Here is a 15,226-nt window from a genome sequence, read left to right on the forward strand (position 1 = left end):
CTTTAGAACTTCAGAAACCATTAAGACAGTATACGTTAAATATGTTAATTGTTTACCTTTCTTCTCAGTGGCCTTTCAGATTTGGATGTTCTTTCTGTTGTACCTAAAAGACAACACAATGGTTATAGAGAATTTCATAGGAAAGTCGTTCAACACAGATCATGCTGCCATAATTCAAACGCAATTTAAGGCATTCGGTAACAAAACAATGGAACAATAATCCATTTTCTGTAAGCTCAGGAACTAAAGTCATCTTAATGAAAATGAAAAATCAGAGGTAGTTAAGAAAATTCCAGTTGCTAAAATATAAAGTGAAATCATCATCTAAAGAAATATTAAATATTTTCAATAAATTTTAAGGTTCATAGTCAAACTCACTTCCCCAAGTTAAAATATTTAGTTAGAAATAAAAATTTTTGTGTCTTGATAGTTTGAAATGTTCTAATTTTAAGTATACTTGCTCATATTTGGAAATATTCTTTTCTTTCCACCAAAAAAGAGAAAACTCTAAAGTTTTTCCTTCTCTTTTGTATATTAGAACTGCCAATGCTACAATAACAACAATGACAAACATCATAGCCATTCCTAATAAATCATTTAACTGTAAAAGAGGGCAGATTACCTACATACAGTATCTACCTTTTAAAATTTTATCTTATGCCTCTCTAAATAGCTGTCACTATTTTAAAATAATAATAATTCTACTTAATGAGCACTTTCACATGCTAGACACTGTGCTAAATGCTTCTCATTATCTCATTTAATCTTATTCTTCACAAGAACTGTAAGTACGATCATTATCCTTATTCATAGGTCATTTATAGCCAAGAAAACTAAGGACCAAGAATTGTGACAGTAACATAGCATACAAGACTTCAGACTCTTCAGCTGTCTAAAGACATCATATTCTTCACATCTCTAGCATCATCTCCCTTCACAAGGCCCACAATTACACTGAACTGCCAGTACCAGACCCTTCCGTCTTTCTGAACTTTAGGTTCTCTTTGCCTAAAATACGCTTCCCCCAGCCACCGGCCTGACTTCGGTCCTCGTCTCACTCCCCACCTCATTTCTTCTTCTGATAAATTCTTAGTCACCCCTCAGTAGTATTTCATTTATCCCTTCAAAAGTTTTGGAGTGATATTGTATACCAGAAATTAGGAAGGCTGCAAAGAACAAGAGAAACACAATCCTTACTCCCACAGGAAGGAGACTCTGTCAGGTAAGGCAACTAACTATTTAACAAGTAATTTCAATAAACAATGATAAATATTAATGGAAATATATAGCAGGGGACCAAACCTAGTCAAGTAGTTGGAGAAAATCTCTCTGAAGTTGAAGCTAAAACATTAAGGATGAACAGGACGTAGCCCTGAGAACCAGCAAGGGAGAAAAAGTATTCTAGAAAAAGAGAAAGTGGAAAATCAAAACAAACAAATTCAAAATGGCTGAAACTTCAGGGTAGAATACAAAGCGCACTGAGCAAAGAGACTGGAGATATTTAATAGGCATCCTAACTACAACACATCATTGGCAGAGTTCCTGATCTTCTTCCAGTCTTCCCAATCCCTGTGAATGATACTGCCATTCATCCAATTACTCAGGACAAAATTCTAACATGCTTCCTTGAGACTTTTCCTCAAGTCCCATATCAAATCCATCAGTAAGTCCCATTAGCCCTACCTTCAAAATACAGGGTCCAGCAGAAGTAACACCTGTTTGAGTATGGTCAGTAGGGTAATATGGGTGTAATAATTTATAGTTTTAATTTGACCATTTTACTTAAAATGTCATATGGTATGCTTGAGTGTGATATTGTTATGTTACAGAATTACATGCTTATGATTTTGTAATTAAAAAAAAGAGGGCATTACTTGTGCCAGATTGTGTATGTCCCAAATTCAACCATACCACCTTCTCCAATATTACTTCAGTCCAAATCACCATCATCTCCTTTGTACTACAACAGCTTCCAAACTCATCTCCTGACTTCCACTCTTATCTCCTAAAGTTAGTTCTTCACAGAGCACCTAGTGATCCTTTAAGTGTCCTAAATCACATTACATCACCTCCCTGTTCAAATCTTCCAGTGTGATCCCAAACTTAAAATAAAATCCAAGCCAAGTGCCCATAAGCCCTAACAAGATCAGGCCACTATTTAGAGTACTTATACTACTATTCCTTATAGTACTGTTCTCTTTGATTACTTTAGCTCCAGCCATGCTGGCCTTCTTTCTGTTCCTAGATCACATCCATAAGCTTATTCTCACTTCTGGGCCTTTGCACTTGTAATTCCCTATGCCAACAGTGCTCTTCCTGCCTCCTCTTCCCCTCATCTCAGTATAGTTTTGGGCTCTGTTCAAAAGTCACGTCCCCAAGGAGGTCTTTCCAGACAGACTGTTTATCCTGTCCTATGCTATCCTATTGCCACTACTCCTCCAATCCATCATTCTCAACATCCTGCTTTATTCTTCTTCACAGCACTAATCACCACCTTACATTGTACTGCTAGTTTATCTGTTTATAGTCTGACTTCCCCCAAAGTATGTAAACTTCATGAGGTGAGGGGCCTTTGCTCTGTCCTGGTATCTAGCACACTGTGTAGCATGTAGTAGGAGTTAAAACATTTGTAGAATGAAAGAGTGAATGAAAAATTGAAAAGACATGTGTTAAGACTATGAAGAGACACTACAAAGCATTAAGGAATTTATCGTTTATCTAAAAGCAATCAGAAACTACTTGTAGATTTTGAACAAGGGCATGGCAAGGTAAGATTTGCTTTTTGATCCCTTCACTCTGGCCATTGTGAGAATTCAATGTAGGGGAGCAAAAGCAGAAATGAGGACCAGTAAAGAAATGAGAGATGGTGGCCTCGATTGGGCTGTTAGTAGGATTAAGATTAAAAATCCCATAGAAGGAAGCACAGATAGCAACGGGTGTAACTGGACATGCCTCCTCCTGGACCGAGACTTTCTTGACTCTTGCAGGCTCTTCCCCCATGCTCCCATGTTACCCTATTCCGGCGTCTGTCACAACACTTCACACTGCATACAGTCTGTTTAACAAATGTCTTTTTCACTAAGTTCCTCCAGCGTAAGAACGATAACCATGCGTCCGTATTATCTGAATGAAGGTCATTCAGTGTCTGTTTGAATGAAGGTCATCCCATTGGGTGGCATAACTGGGCCTGGAATTCAGAGCTGTAGTTTGCTCTGGGACAGCTGTGTGTTTTCCTTAGCGTTCAGAAAAATCCGTAGTCCAACACTACCCAAGACAGTACCGAGTACCGGGAACTAGACAGAGACCCTGTGCCAGCGACTGTGGGACGCAGCACCCAAGAGCGCAGGTCCCCGGAGAGGGGGCGGGCAAGTTCGTAGCGCCCAGGGGACCCAGAAGCAGGAATCCGCGGCTAGGAATGGGGCGACACGCGCGTAGAGAATAGACCCACATACACGGCTTTTCTACTAGGCGGGCCAGGAACGACAGGCTGGCAGAGGACGTACCGGCCTCTCCCTTCGGGCAGCCCTGGCTCCGCCACCTCGGTGGCCATCGTGGATCCGACATTCCGCCCTCTCACATTTCCCAAAGCCCGGAGGGTACGCGACAGATACTCACGTGAGCTTGGTTTCCCGGCGAGAGTGGTCGGGGACAGGGCGGTGGAGAAGGCACGCAGGGTCCTGGCCCCCGGCTGCAGGGACAGCCATGCGGGGAGCGAGGCGGCCGCCATGGCGGCGAAGACGGCAAGCCGCTGGGGACAAGCGCGATTCCGCGTCAAAGAAGGTGGAGGGGGTGGGCCTGAAGCCGCTACCGCGCATGCGCGCCCGCTTTGCCGGACCCGCTGCGACGTAGAAAGAGGATACTCGTGGGTCTGGGAAATCAGGTCCGCACTCAGAAGTGCGCCCCGAAAAGTGGAAAAAAAGTAAAGAAAAGGACACAAGACGATTAAAAAAAGTAGTCAGTCCAAAGACAATTGCAAATAATGGTCTTAAGGGGTGGGAGAAATGTGACTCACAGAAGAAAGGTGTGGTCTGATCGGTACCTCACCCGGCGCCGGGTCTACCCTAGCGCCCTGCTCCGCTGCGATTGCGGTTTTTCTACACCTTCTTGGCTTAAGAAAAGTATTCAGCTAGTGCAACTGACACACTCTAAGGGGAGAGGCAATATCCGATAGTAGTTCAAAGGATACCTGAATGTAAAACTTGGTTTCGCCATTTCTAGGCTGTGTGAATCTAATCAAGTTAATATAAACAAACATTTGGGTATGATATTGGCATACAGTGAGCATCCTGTGCTCATAGGATGTAACTTGTTTTCAATGATTTGGTTAGCTCGTTTGTAGATAGGTTAGAATGACTAAAAGTTCTCATCAGGACTTAGAAAATAACGGTCATTCTTTAGTAAGTTCTCTAATTTTTTTTTTTTACCATGGGTTTGAATTAGCATCCAACCCTTAATAAAATTATCATCTACGTTTTTCCAACCAGTAAGTATAACATTTAATCAAAGTACAAAACTATAATAACAAGGACTGGGAACAAACGCAAGTGACCTTTGGCAAGTATACAACCAGCAGAGCAGAAGTGTGCGGCTTGTCTCAAGAGTATCCTTCCCGTGAGCACTCAGTGCGCCATGGGCATCAATAATTATGTGAGGGGGAAAAAGTGGCATGATAGAGACAAATGTTTGTAACAAGCACCATTCTCATCTTTTCTGGCCTCTTACTATCCCATTATTGTTCCAAAGCAGACATACGGTGTGTTAGTTTTCTAGAGCTGCTGTAACAAAGTACCACAAACTGGGCAACTTAACAGAAACGTATTCTCTCATAATTCCGGAGGCTAGAACTGCAAAATCCAGGTATTGGATAGGTTGGTGGTGGTTCCTTATGGAAGTTGAGAGGGAGAATCTGTTTATGCCTCTCTCTTAGCTTCTGATGTTATTGGCAATACATGGCAATCCTTGGATTGTAGACACACCACTCCAACCTCTGCCTCTATCTTTACGTTTCCCCTTCTGCTCTATTTTTAAGATTAAAAGCATGGCCTTTCAGTCAGATGACTATGTAGTTTGAATCCAGGCTCTGCTTTTGTATGATTTTGGCTAAGTCCACCTAACATCCTGGAACTTCAATTTCAAGGAAAATAGGACAATAGTATCTTCCTCAGGACCGTTGTGATTGAGTTATATTTCAGAAAGCATAATATAAATTGCGGCATTGGAATCAAGCTCAGAGTCAATACAGCAGCCACCTTTTCTCTCTGGAGTATATATATAGGAGAAAAACAAGTATGAATCATTATAGAATTAGCTTATTTTCAGAGAATTCTCAATTTTTGAGCGAGATGTTAAGAGACTTAGGTCCTCAGTCTACCTACCTATGCTTTCTGTCTTTTGTTTTACTCTTTCCTTAAGATTAAAGTCAATGGATATGATTAGAATTAGTGGAGCTAGAGAACTACTTTTTGTTTTCCTAGGCCTCAGGGACAATAAAGTTAAGTCTACATTAAAAGTTAAAAAACCATTTGTAATGCTATTAACAGGCAAAAATAATACCTGGTTTATGCAATGTAAAGGGTGTAAATCATGTGCCATTGTGTACAAAGGAGTTACTAAGAATTACATAGTTCTTCAATTGGAAAAGATCTTAATGTGCATTCACTTACTCATTATGTAAATCTTTTCATCAGCCTTCATGACAAAATAACCCAATATATTGTAGAAACAACACTGGTTTCATGGGCATGCAACTTGTACTTAGAAGAGCCCTGTTTGGCTGAATGCTCTCCTGTCTTGAAATTTTTAATAATTTTTGAACAAGGACCCCACATTTTCATTTTGCACTGGGCACCACAAATTATGTAGCTAGTCCTTGTGTAGAACAATTTTAAATATTAACGTTTTTTATAATGGGTTTTTATTATACTTAAAACCTACATTAATCCAATGACTTTCCATCAGAGCTATTTAATCAAAACTAATTATAGCAAGTGAACAAAGTATGTCAATTCACAAACATGGTAAATAGACAATATGCAAATATCCAAGTATGTGGATGGACTTTGCAACCTAAATACCCATTGAAAGAGTACTGGTTAAATATATTGCGATATAGACAATACAGAGTACTACTTAGATACTTGGATCTTAGACCTGTTTGATAGAATTATCTCAAGCGATACTAAAATATTCACTTAGGGCCCCTCCTTCTGAGATGCTGATCAGTTGGTATAGGTGTATTTAGAATATTAGTGTTTTATTGTTTTTGTTTTTAAGTTCCCCAGGTAAATCTAATATGCACACAGGACTGAGAACTAGTAATGTAAGCCTTAAAAAGAACCAAGTGGATAGAAATCTATTAGTGTGAAAAATGTCCACAATATATAGTTAAGCTTTTAATGTTAAAAGACATTTATGGATCTGATGATTCCATTTGTATTAAAACATCTGTAATATACAGTGCAGGTTCTGGAAGGGAAAACGGCTACCTGGAGGGCGTGGGTGTGGAGGTGGCGGTGAGACTCCTGAAGACTTCACTTTCCACGCTTCTATACTTTAATTTTTACACCAGAATGCAGATTTTCAAATGAGAGTACAGTATTTTTTACATCAACAAAAGCTTCACATTTTTATTTTAATTAAAAAAAATACATTGAGTCTTTGGTTTTTATTATCCAGCTGTTTACATGTCATGTAAATATAACATGAATATTTACAATTTGTACCAGACTTCAAAATCTCTGTAAGCTTACAGTTTAGTATAGAAAATATCACAAGCATTGTCTTCTTTGAATTAGTTGCAGTCAGTCCCATTTACAGGTAAAAAAATCAGAGTTAAGCCACTAGATTTAAGAAAATCGAGACTCAAACCACATTTGAGTCCAGTTTGAATACTCGACTATAGTACAACTTCTTGATAGCTCACTCTACACAGCATTGCTGCAGACAGGGGTCACTATAAACCACAGAAACATTAACTGGATATTATACCCTAGGAACAAAGTAGGAGTAATTGTTTAACAACTTCAAGAGGTGTCTCCTGGGCCTACTCGTGTTCACTTACGGAAGGCAGAGGGCTTAAATGCTTTCCTTGAACTTTGGGTTTCCTGGAACAAAGGAATGTGAAAGGCAAATTTTGTTCTCCCTTTGCATCTATTCTTAATATTTAGGAAATTCGGAAATACCACCTTCTAATTGTGATATATTTCATATCTCTCATCCAATCATCAGCAAACGCCGTATGTTTTCCTTTCAACTGTTTCTAAATCCGACATCTTTAACCCCTCCTCCTCTGCCACTGTGGTCCGTCCACGCCACCCTTTTCTCAACTGGTTTCCCTTAATAGCTTCCTACCTGTCACCCTGGGCTCTGCTTCTGTTTTTTCCACCCTAAAGTCTAGTCTCCACCCAGCAGTCAAATGAGGTTTTTAAAGGGTCAACCAGATCAAGACATTTGTCTCCCCAGTAATACCCAGAATAAAACCCAGGGTCCTTGCAGGCACGACCTGCTGCATCTATTTGCTGCTACTTCTCCAATCTTGTCTGCCACCACTCTCCTCCCGGCTCACCCTGCTCCTTCTGTACCAGCCTCCTCTGCTACGCCTCGAACAAATACACTGCTTTTCTGGCCCTTTGCATCTGCAGCTCCCTCTGCCTAGAACACTTTTCCAGATATCTGCACGTACCCTCTCTCTCTCTTGATTCAATCCAGATTTCTGGTTAATCATCCCCTTCTCATTGAGGCCTTCTCTAACTACCCATATAAAAAGAGCACCTCCTTCACTCTCCATCCCCTTACGCATGCTTTATTTTTCTTTACAGCACACATTATATTTCTTAAATACGCATTTAAAATATATTTACATATACTTTTCTGTATTCTACCATTAAGAAAGAAACTCCCCCCAAAACAGGGACGTAGTTCTTTTTTTCCTGCTGGATTGATAGGGCCTAACATGTAATAGACATTTAGCAATCATGTGAGTGAACCTGTCTTCTATTTATACTTCCACTAAGCACTGCTTGCTTCTACCTTCTAGAACAATAGGGGGGGGAATTATTTTTCGTCCCCTATACAACTGTTCTAACCCCAGGATTTTGAACAAAGATGGTTTTTATATATGAATACACTATCCTTACTGCAAAGGCTAAACAAATGTTAAGTATTACTAAAAGGGATTGTTCTACGGGTTACTGTTTAAATCACAGGCAAAGCCAACACTCAAGCCGATCCCAATGTGAACCCCACCAGGGGCCTGTCTACGCAAAGAAAGCAGTTCGGGGTGACGTGAGAGCAAGGGCAGCGGTCACAAGGCAGTGCGAGGTTTTGCTTAGTAGTCCTGAATTGAAACTAGTATTGTACATGTAATTAAACCTGTGCCATAGTCTTACACACCACCTCACCCTACCCCTCTCCCACCCACAGCTGTAAACATACATTTTACACTTTCAAGAGCTGGACTCATTATTTCAAAGATACGTATTTATTTATTTTGTAAATCAAACTTTAAGGGTGACTTTATTATCTTCTTGTCCCATTTTTGTTATTGAGTAAATAAATGAAAGATTAAACAGAATTGTCAGTTTTCCCTACAATATGGGAAAAGTTTTCCTCACTCCATAATTATGACACTAATACATTTTGACCCAATTTTCATTCACTGCGGGGAGGGACGGGAGGGTGGAATCCCATGCTGGGATGATGCAAGTGGATAAGCTTGTGTATTAGAGTAAAAATGTCATTTTCTTTTCATCTTACGGTCCAGTCTCATCACACAAATCCAGTTCAGAGGATGCTAATGTAAACCTTGCCCACCTCTCTCGGCCCATCTTTCTTACTCAGACAGTTTCCAAGCAGCTCCCTGATAGAGACACAGTCTTCAGTTTCCTGGACAAATTGTGCCACAGCCTTCCTTCCTGGCAGATGGCCCCTCGCCATTTCACTTTTGACACTGTCCAGGACAACTCCTCTGATGTCTTTCGGCTTTCCTGGCACACCGAAGATGATAAACAGGCCCAGACAATCCTCTCCTATCAAGTTACAGAATTCTTCCAGCTTATCAAACCTGCTCTTCCCAGAAGACTCCTCTGCCCTGGATTCTGGATTGGAGAGTTCACAAGGCTTCGATTCCACAGGAGGAAGAGAAGACATCCGCAGAGTCTGTACCGCCAGCTGAAGCCTTATTTGCTTATCGGATCCCCAAAAGGTCCAAATCCAGTCCACCCCAAACAGTAAGGCCTGGTGCTTGGTCATCTTGGTGGTGGTGAGCCATCCATCAACTCCCTTTTCTTGGCAGAAAGTGACAAAGTGGATTAAGAAGATCTCATTCAGAGTGCTTGGAGCTGGGCACAGATTGCTCAGAGCGTCTTCAAATCCAAGATACTCCTTCAGCTTCTCAGCTGCGTGTGCTATAGCTCCACTGACCACCTCACAGACTCTGAGAGCCTCTTTGCTATCGTTCAGAGCCAACGGTTGCGATGGTTTTTGTCCCATTTCCTCTGCACCCAATCAATACTGCTTCCAAACGTCAAGCATGGGAACCTCGTTCAGGACGACTTCCTATTCGGAGTAAAAGTCTTGCAGTGAAGTCACATCTGTTAATGTTGTCTCAGTTTTCTAACTCTGCAGCTTACTTAGTTTGGTGTAACTAAGCATATATACATACAGCTAAACAAATAGGTCTCCCTGTTTGCCAACTGGGTGTGTTGTGCTCATACAGATTCCTGCCACTTCGTTAAGTTACACCTATTAACTTTCACAAGAAAACATCCGTTCTTCTCTAGTTATATTCACTCTACTTTTAATATTTGGTTATCTTTTCCAAGAGAGGTTTCATCTTTTCAAATTTTAGTTAAATTACAAATAGCATTTAATTCTTTAAAGAACCATACACTTCCTACAACTAATTTCTTCAAATTTGCAAGTCATTTCTCTCTGCTTTTCCAAGACCCCCTGCCACGATTCCTCGCCCCCCAGCCCCACTGCGAATGCCTCCTGTTGACACGCGCTATACACCCCACTCGCAAGCGTTATGCGGAGTGAGATTATAAAGAGCTTATTGTTATCTGTATCAGAATTAAAGCTTAGTGGTTATTCTGAACAAAGGAAAGTAACAGACAATAAAAATATGAAGCAGTTCTCAGCTGACTTTATTTCTTTTCATATGGTGACACCAGCAGTGTATAGTATTTTGTAAGTAAAATATATATCATCAAAAAGTTTTAACCTCATCACATATCGTCAATTATGTTACAATGTCCTGAATAAAGACTATTTGGCATCTGTAACAGTCTCCTGGTATTTTAAACCAGGTTTGAATAAGAAATTGTTTCTCAAATGGTGACATAAATCCACATTAAAATACAACACAAGTACACTGAGAGTCCAATACAGTTACCTAATAATGAATGGTAGGGAGCAAAAGATTACTGTTAGCATCAAATCATTTCAGTTATGAATAAATAGTAATGTAGCATTATAGGTTCCTTGAAGAAAAGCTTGGTAACTTGCTGATAACTTGAATGATCGTATCACTAGCATTCAAATACAGCAGCTGACAAGGCCACTAGCATACGATGATTTGCCTGCCCCATGCCAATTTGTGGAAGCCTGTCTTTACCACTTTTGACTCTCATGAGCATTGATGTAGTACTGGATGAAAAAGAGAATATTTCTAAAACTCCTCAAAAGAATAATAAACACAGTAACAGTTTTTGCTGCAGCTTTCTATTTTCTTTATAAAGAATATTTACTTGAGCCCTGTGCTACAGAAAAACATGAACTACATTTTATCACCACAATAGAGCCATTGTAAAGCTAATTTTCCAGCCTCAGAATTATTGAACTCTGATTGAGAAAAAAAAAATGCTCAAATTACTCAGCTTTTAAAAAAGATTCCATTCATTAATAGCCTGAGAAGTAATAATATTAGTCAGGCTGTTGCTATTTTGATGTAATGCTATATCTAGCAAAGAGAAAAATAAGAATCTTAATACTGTGAAGGTTTTTGCTTTGGTTTGGTTTCTTCAGAAATGATTTCTACAAATTTTGGGGGAGCTTCTGAATGCATTCAAGTTACTAGATTTTAAATGTCCCTCGAGTTCTTCCTTATGAGTTAAAAGAATCCAAGGTTAAGGCTGAAATTCTTAAAAAACTAACCAACCATTTTGTGATATGTCATCAAAGGGTTATTTCATATATACTAATCTAGTCTGAATGATCAACATCATTAAAATTCGGTTGCGGAGAAAGATCATCCCGACCTGCCCAAGAACCAGCTGGCATATCAAAATTTTGAACATTGTATTTTTTTCAGTGTGATCTTTTTTTTTTTTACCATCTTCCTTATGTATGTCACAAAATAAAAGTTCTATGTTCTATGTACTAAATATATACATACACTTAGAAAAATATATAAAAATAGGACACTAAGAGGCAAGTGGAGGTGTGGCTGGCGTTCGGTGGGCACGCTGGCTGCTTAGAGAAATTCCCCATATGGACTTGGAAAGCCTGCCAAGTTCTGCTTCACTGGCTACCGGCTGCCACACCGACGTGACAGAATCAGCCACCTCTGGGTTACTGCTTTCCCAAATCCTCCACACTGTGACTGTGACTGGGAAACACTATGGTAAAGTACTCATATTAAATGCAATACTTTAAATAGAATATATCACAGGTTTTTACATTAAATAGAGGAAAAACAATTATACTCTCATTCACCAGTGTCTCACTTTCCGCGGCAGCTTTAACGTAGGCACATATCCCCTGCTTTCCATCCCCACTTCCACATGAGTAGAAGTTGGATCACTAAACAATATACAATCTGCTGTTTGTTGGATATAATGCGTTTGAGAGATAAAGTGGAAGGAGACCAAGGGCTCCTACTGCTCATCCAGGTGCTACGGTCAGACGTTTGAGTCTTCATCCGTAATGCTGGCACTGGGGGACCGGGCAGCGAAATCTTTAAACATGTCGTCTTCCTTCAACATGTGCTAGAAAACAAGGAGACGGGAGTCACGCGCTGCAAGCCACGAGCTCAGAACGACACATCCTCCGCTACCCATGCAGACCCTTGGGGATTATTTTCAACCAAATTTTTAGAATAAGATTTTAAATTCATTCCACAAACTTACTGTTAGGTTGTTGATGCCTTCAGAAAATGCACCTATCTGCCTCACTGTCCCTTCTGAGTCTTCCATCTGCAAAGAGCATATCGTAACGTGACACACTTGTTAGCACAATTTCAAGGAAAGTACGGCAAAATGAACTAAAGTCCAAGAAGAAATGATACAAGCTGCACTGAATGGGATAGGAGCAATAGAACACTTCTGATGATAATCTCCTAGCACTACTGTAATTAGATATTAAAATGTAAAAGAAACACTTTACTGGCACATCTAGACTAAATGCTCTGATATTAACAATGGCACTGAAGGGTTATTGATTAAAGGGCAATATTTGGTCCCATGCCTTCATACTGAAAAGGCTGAGTAGTATGAGCTTGCTGTATACTCAGATTTCCTTACTCCAGAGACAGGATAACACAGGTAAGTAGCACAGGGTGTGGGGCCAGCCTGGAGGCTGGAGTCCCAGCTTTCCTCCCTCTCTGTGCCTCGGTGTCCTTATCTCTGAAAGTAAGATCAAAATACTCCCTATGTGTTAGGGTGACCATGAACATTAGTATATGCTAAGTGCTTAGGATAGTGCCTGGGAAAGTAAGCAATCGGTAAGTGTTTTCACCATTATTTTATTATTTTTAAGCATTTTTATTTTTAAGAATTTGAAGAAAACTTCCTTGCTTAGTAAATACAGTACAAAAAGTTTCCATTTAGTGTCTCAATGTTGGAAGAACTTTAAAATAGGTAAATAATGTCGTATTTACCTGCTCTAACCGGTCCAAATCATCTTCATCATACAGGCGCATGTCCAAGCCAGGTTTAAGTCCTTTCTTAGACATGTTTCCTGATGTCTGTCCCAGTTCCATTGGGCAAACATATTCTTCCCCATCTTCCTGTTTCTTCTTTCTCAGATTCCCAAAATTGCTGAAGGTAAGTTTCTTTGGCTTAAAAACAAAAACAAAAACATCCAGGAATTTGATAAAATTCAAATAACAAAGGACTAAGAACATACATAATTTAACTTTTCATTTCATCATAGAGAAAAAAAGCAATTGAATAATTAAATTTGTATAACAAAAACAAAGGCAACCAAGGCATATGATTGATGCATCCAAATGTGATTAATGATCCCTGTTAAGAATCTCAGAAAATTATGCTTGTTCTCTTTATTCACACCAAGTAGCTGGGAAGTCACAGTGATAAAAGCAAATAAGCAAATATAGTTTTGCCTAAATGTGACTTAATGCAATGAGATTTCTCAGGGCTACATTCAATTTTGCAAGACTTTCCATTCTAAGATCAGCAAAAGAAAACGGCCCTTATTTACTGTATTTTCTTTTCGGGTGAGGCTGTGATTATCGTGCATGCCTGTTATGCTTCCATGGCAGGATGCTAACCACCCAAAGAGCCTCTGCTCTTGTGGAGAGAAAACTTCCAGTGTTACTTAGAAGAGAAACTCCACCTTAGTCACTGAGACTGTTAACATGGTGATCAGGCCAATGCTGAGAATTCATAGAGAACAGAATCTCTCAGAGGTTTCAAATCCAGCACGTCTTTTAAGGGAGAAAGGAGGCTGAAGAGAAAGTGTCAAGAAAGTAGAGGGGGTTAAAAAAAAAAAAACAACACTTGATATTGTGAAGGAGCCTATAAAGCCTATATCCACATTAAACTGGTTGAGATAACAACACTCAGAACAGAGGAATGATTTAAAAGTAGAAAAATTAATGTGAACTGCATATGACTCCAGGCAAACTAGGAATAACAATTCTTTGCTGGTTTACTTTTTCCTAACACGCAAGGTTGGTCAATCATATGCCAGACAAGCTGAATCTGTCTGAGGAGAAATGCAACTATTGTACTTGATTGATCCACAGCAAAAATAGGACAACTACAATCAATATTTGGGCCCAAGTCATAGGCTCTCTGCCTTGGCAATGTTTCAATTACAAAAGCCAACACCATGTTCTTTATTATTGTAAACTCTAATAAAATAAATGGCTTTAGCAAAAATTCCCCCAGAAGGAAAACCTTCAAAATTGCATTTTATTGATTACACTTAAGGTGCATATACCTTCAACCCATCCACAAAACTTAGTAAATCCCAGGAAATAGGATAGCCAGGTAAGTCAGAACTGAGCCTTTGCTGTAGAGTTTGTGGTTTAATCCATCATTAAGTGATATGGGCTTGAACCAACCTTCACTTTGGCAGTGGCTGTTAGAAGCACATAGTCTGGTAACTCCATGGCATCACGCTTCTGGCGCTGGGCCTCAGCGCCAATCAGAAGGTTGAAATGAGTGGCCAAATGTCTTCGCAACAGGGTCTTACTCTGTGGGATGTTCAGTAACTGAGCCATTGTTTCTACATTAAAACGAGGCTCTAGAACCTGTAAGAAAAACAAAGATTGTATAAGGTACCCTGCATCACACATGTCTGCGGTGTGCTTTATAATTTGCAAAACTCTTTCACTAAGTTATTTTCAATTACCCTCTCAGTGAGGTACTCAGAGTATGGACTTTAATCTTTTCTTTTCCTGCCCATGCTAATGAGAGGTGGAGCCAGTCCCGACATCCAGACATTACTAAGTCAGGGCCTATGCCTCTCTGAGGCATTCCATTTGGGGTGTCTCTGGAATTCAACTTTTTTGCAACATCTGTTTGCAGTAATACGATCTGTATCTTTGCAGAGGCTTTAAAACATGATCAAATGAGAGCCAGAAGCCACATATTATCCAACATAAAAGGGGGCAATGAAAGACATGGGTTTAAATCTGATCTAGAGTTACACGATAGTAAAAAGTAAGGGAAAAAATACTCCGAAAGTAAAAATTCACTAGAAATAGGGCAGGAGGGTTGGGTTAGACAACTTCAGGATTATAACAAGTAACCTGGTAATCTCCTACTCATTTGACTAAAGGAGACAAAATGGTAAGAAGTCAAGCTTAAATTAAAACAGTGCTTTACCATGAGCCCACCATGGACACCACTGCCTCTGAGATTGGGGGCGTATTCTGCCAAGTCCACGGAGCGCAGCCACTCCATCACTCGGTGATTGGTCCACTGCTGCACCTCTGATGGGGTGGTGCTATTCTACGGGAACAAAGAACCGCCGAGAG

The 15,226-nt window shown here is 39.9% G+C and overlaps 3 protein-coding genes across 8 annotated transcripts in view; all 3 read right to left on the reverse strand.

The window, feature by feature from the left end:
* Positions 1-3,767, reverse strand: part of MRPS35 (mitochondrial ribosomal protein S35) — a 36,980-nt gene extending 33,213 nt beyond the window's left edge. Inside the window, exons 1-2 of the mRNA XM_054591297.1 lie at positions 3,616-3,767; positions 57-103 (exon numbers count right to left, since the gene is read on the reverse strand). Coding sequence (XP_054447272.1) covers positions 57-103; positions 3,616-3,727 — 159 coding nt within the window. The 5' untranslated portion in view covers positions 3,728-3,767. The remainder of the gene's footprint in view (positions 1-56; positions 104-3,615) is intronic.
* A 4,934-nt stretch (positions 3,768-8,701) lies between these two features.
* REP15 (RAB15 effector protein) lies at positions 8,702-9,959 on the reverse strand. The gene has a single exon (XM_054591305.1). The coding sequence runs from the start codon at positions 9,487-9,489 to the stop codon at positions 8,782-8,784; it is 708 nt and encodes a 235-aa protein (XP_054447280.1). The 5' UTR covers positions 9,490-9,959; the 3' UTR covers positions 8,702-8,781.
* A 183-nt stretch (positions 9,960-10,142) lies between these two features.
* Positions 10,143-15,226, reverse strand: part of PPFIBP1 (PPFIA binding protein 1) — a 153,657-nt gene continuing 148,573 nt past the window's right edge. For all 6 annotated transcript variants that reach the window (XM_054591304.1, XM_054591302.1, XM_054591303.1 and 3 more), the window contains 5 exons: positions 15,075-15,200; positions 14,309-14,497; positions 12,878-13,057; positions 12,129-12,194; positions 10,143-11,987 (listed from right to left, as the gene is read on the reverse strand). In XM_054591304.1, the coding sequence (XP_054447279.1) occupies positions 11,901-11,987; positions 12,129-12,194; positions 12,878-13,057; positions 14,309-14,497; positions 15,075-15,200 (648 nt within the window). In that variant the 3' untranslated portion in view covers positions 10,143-11,900. The remainder of the gene's footprint in view (positions 11,988-12,128; positions 12,195-12,877; positions 13,058-14,308; positions 14,498-15,074; positions 15,201-15,226) is intronic.

The sequence above is a fragment of the Pteronotus mesoamericanus genome, unplaced genomic scaffold, assembly GCF_021234165.1.
Source record: "Pteronotus mesoamericanus isolate MK-2021 breed Mesoamerican mustached bat unplaced genomic scaffold, CSHL_Meso_final scaffold_21, whole genome shotgun sequence".
Taxonomy (NCBI): domain Eukaryota; kingdom Metazoa; phylum Chordata; class Mammalia; order Chiroptera; family Mormoopidae; genus Pteronotus; species Pteronotus mesoamericanus.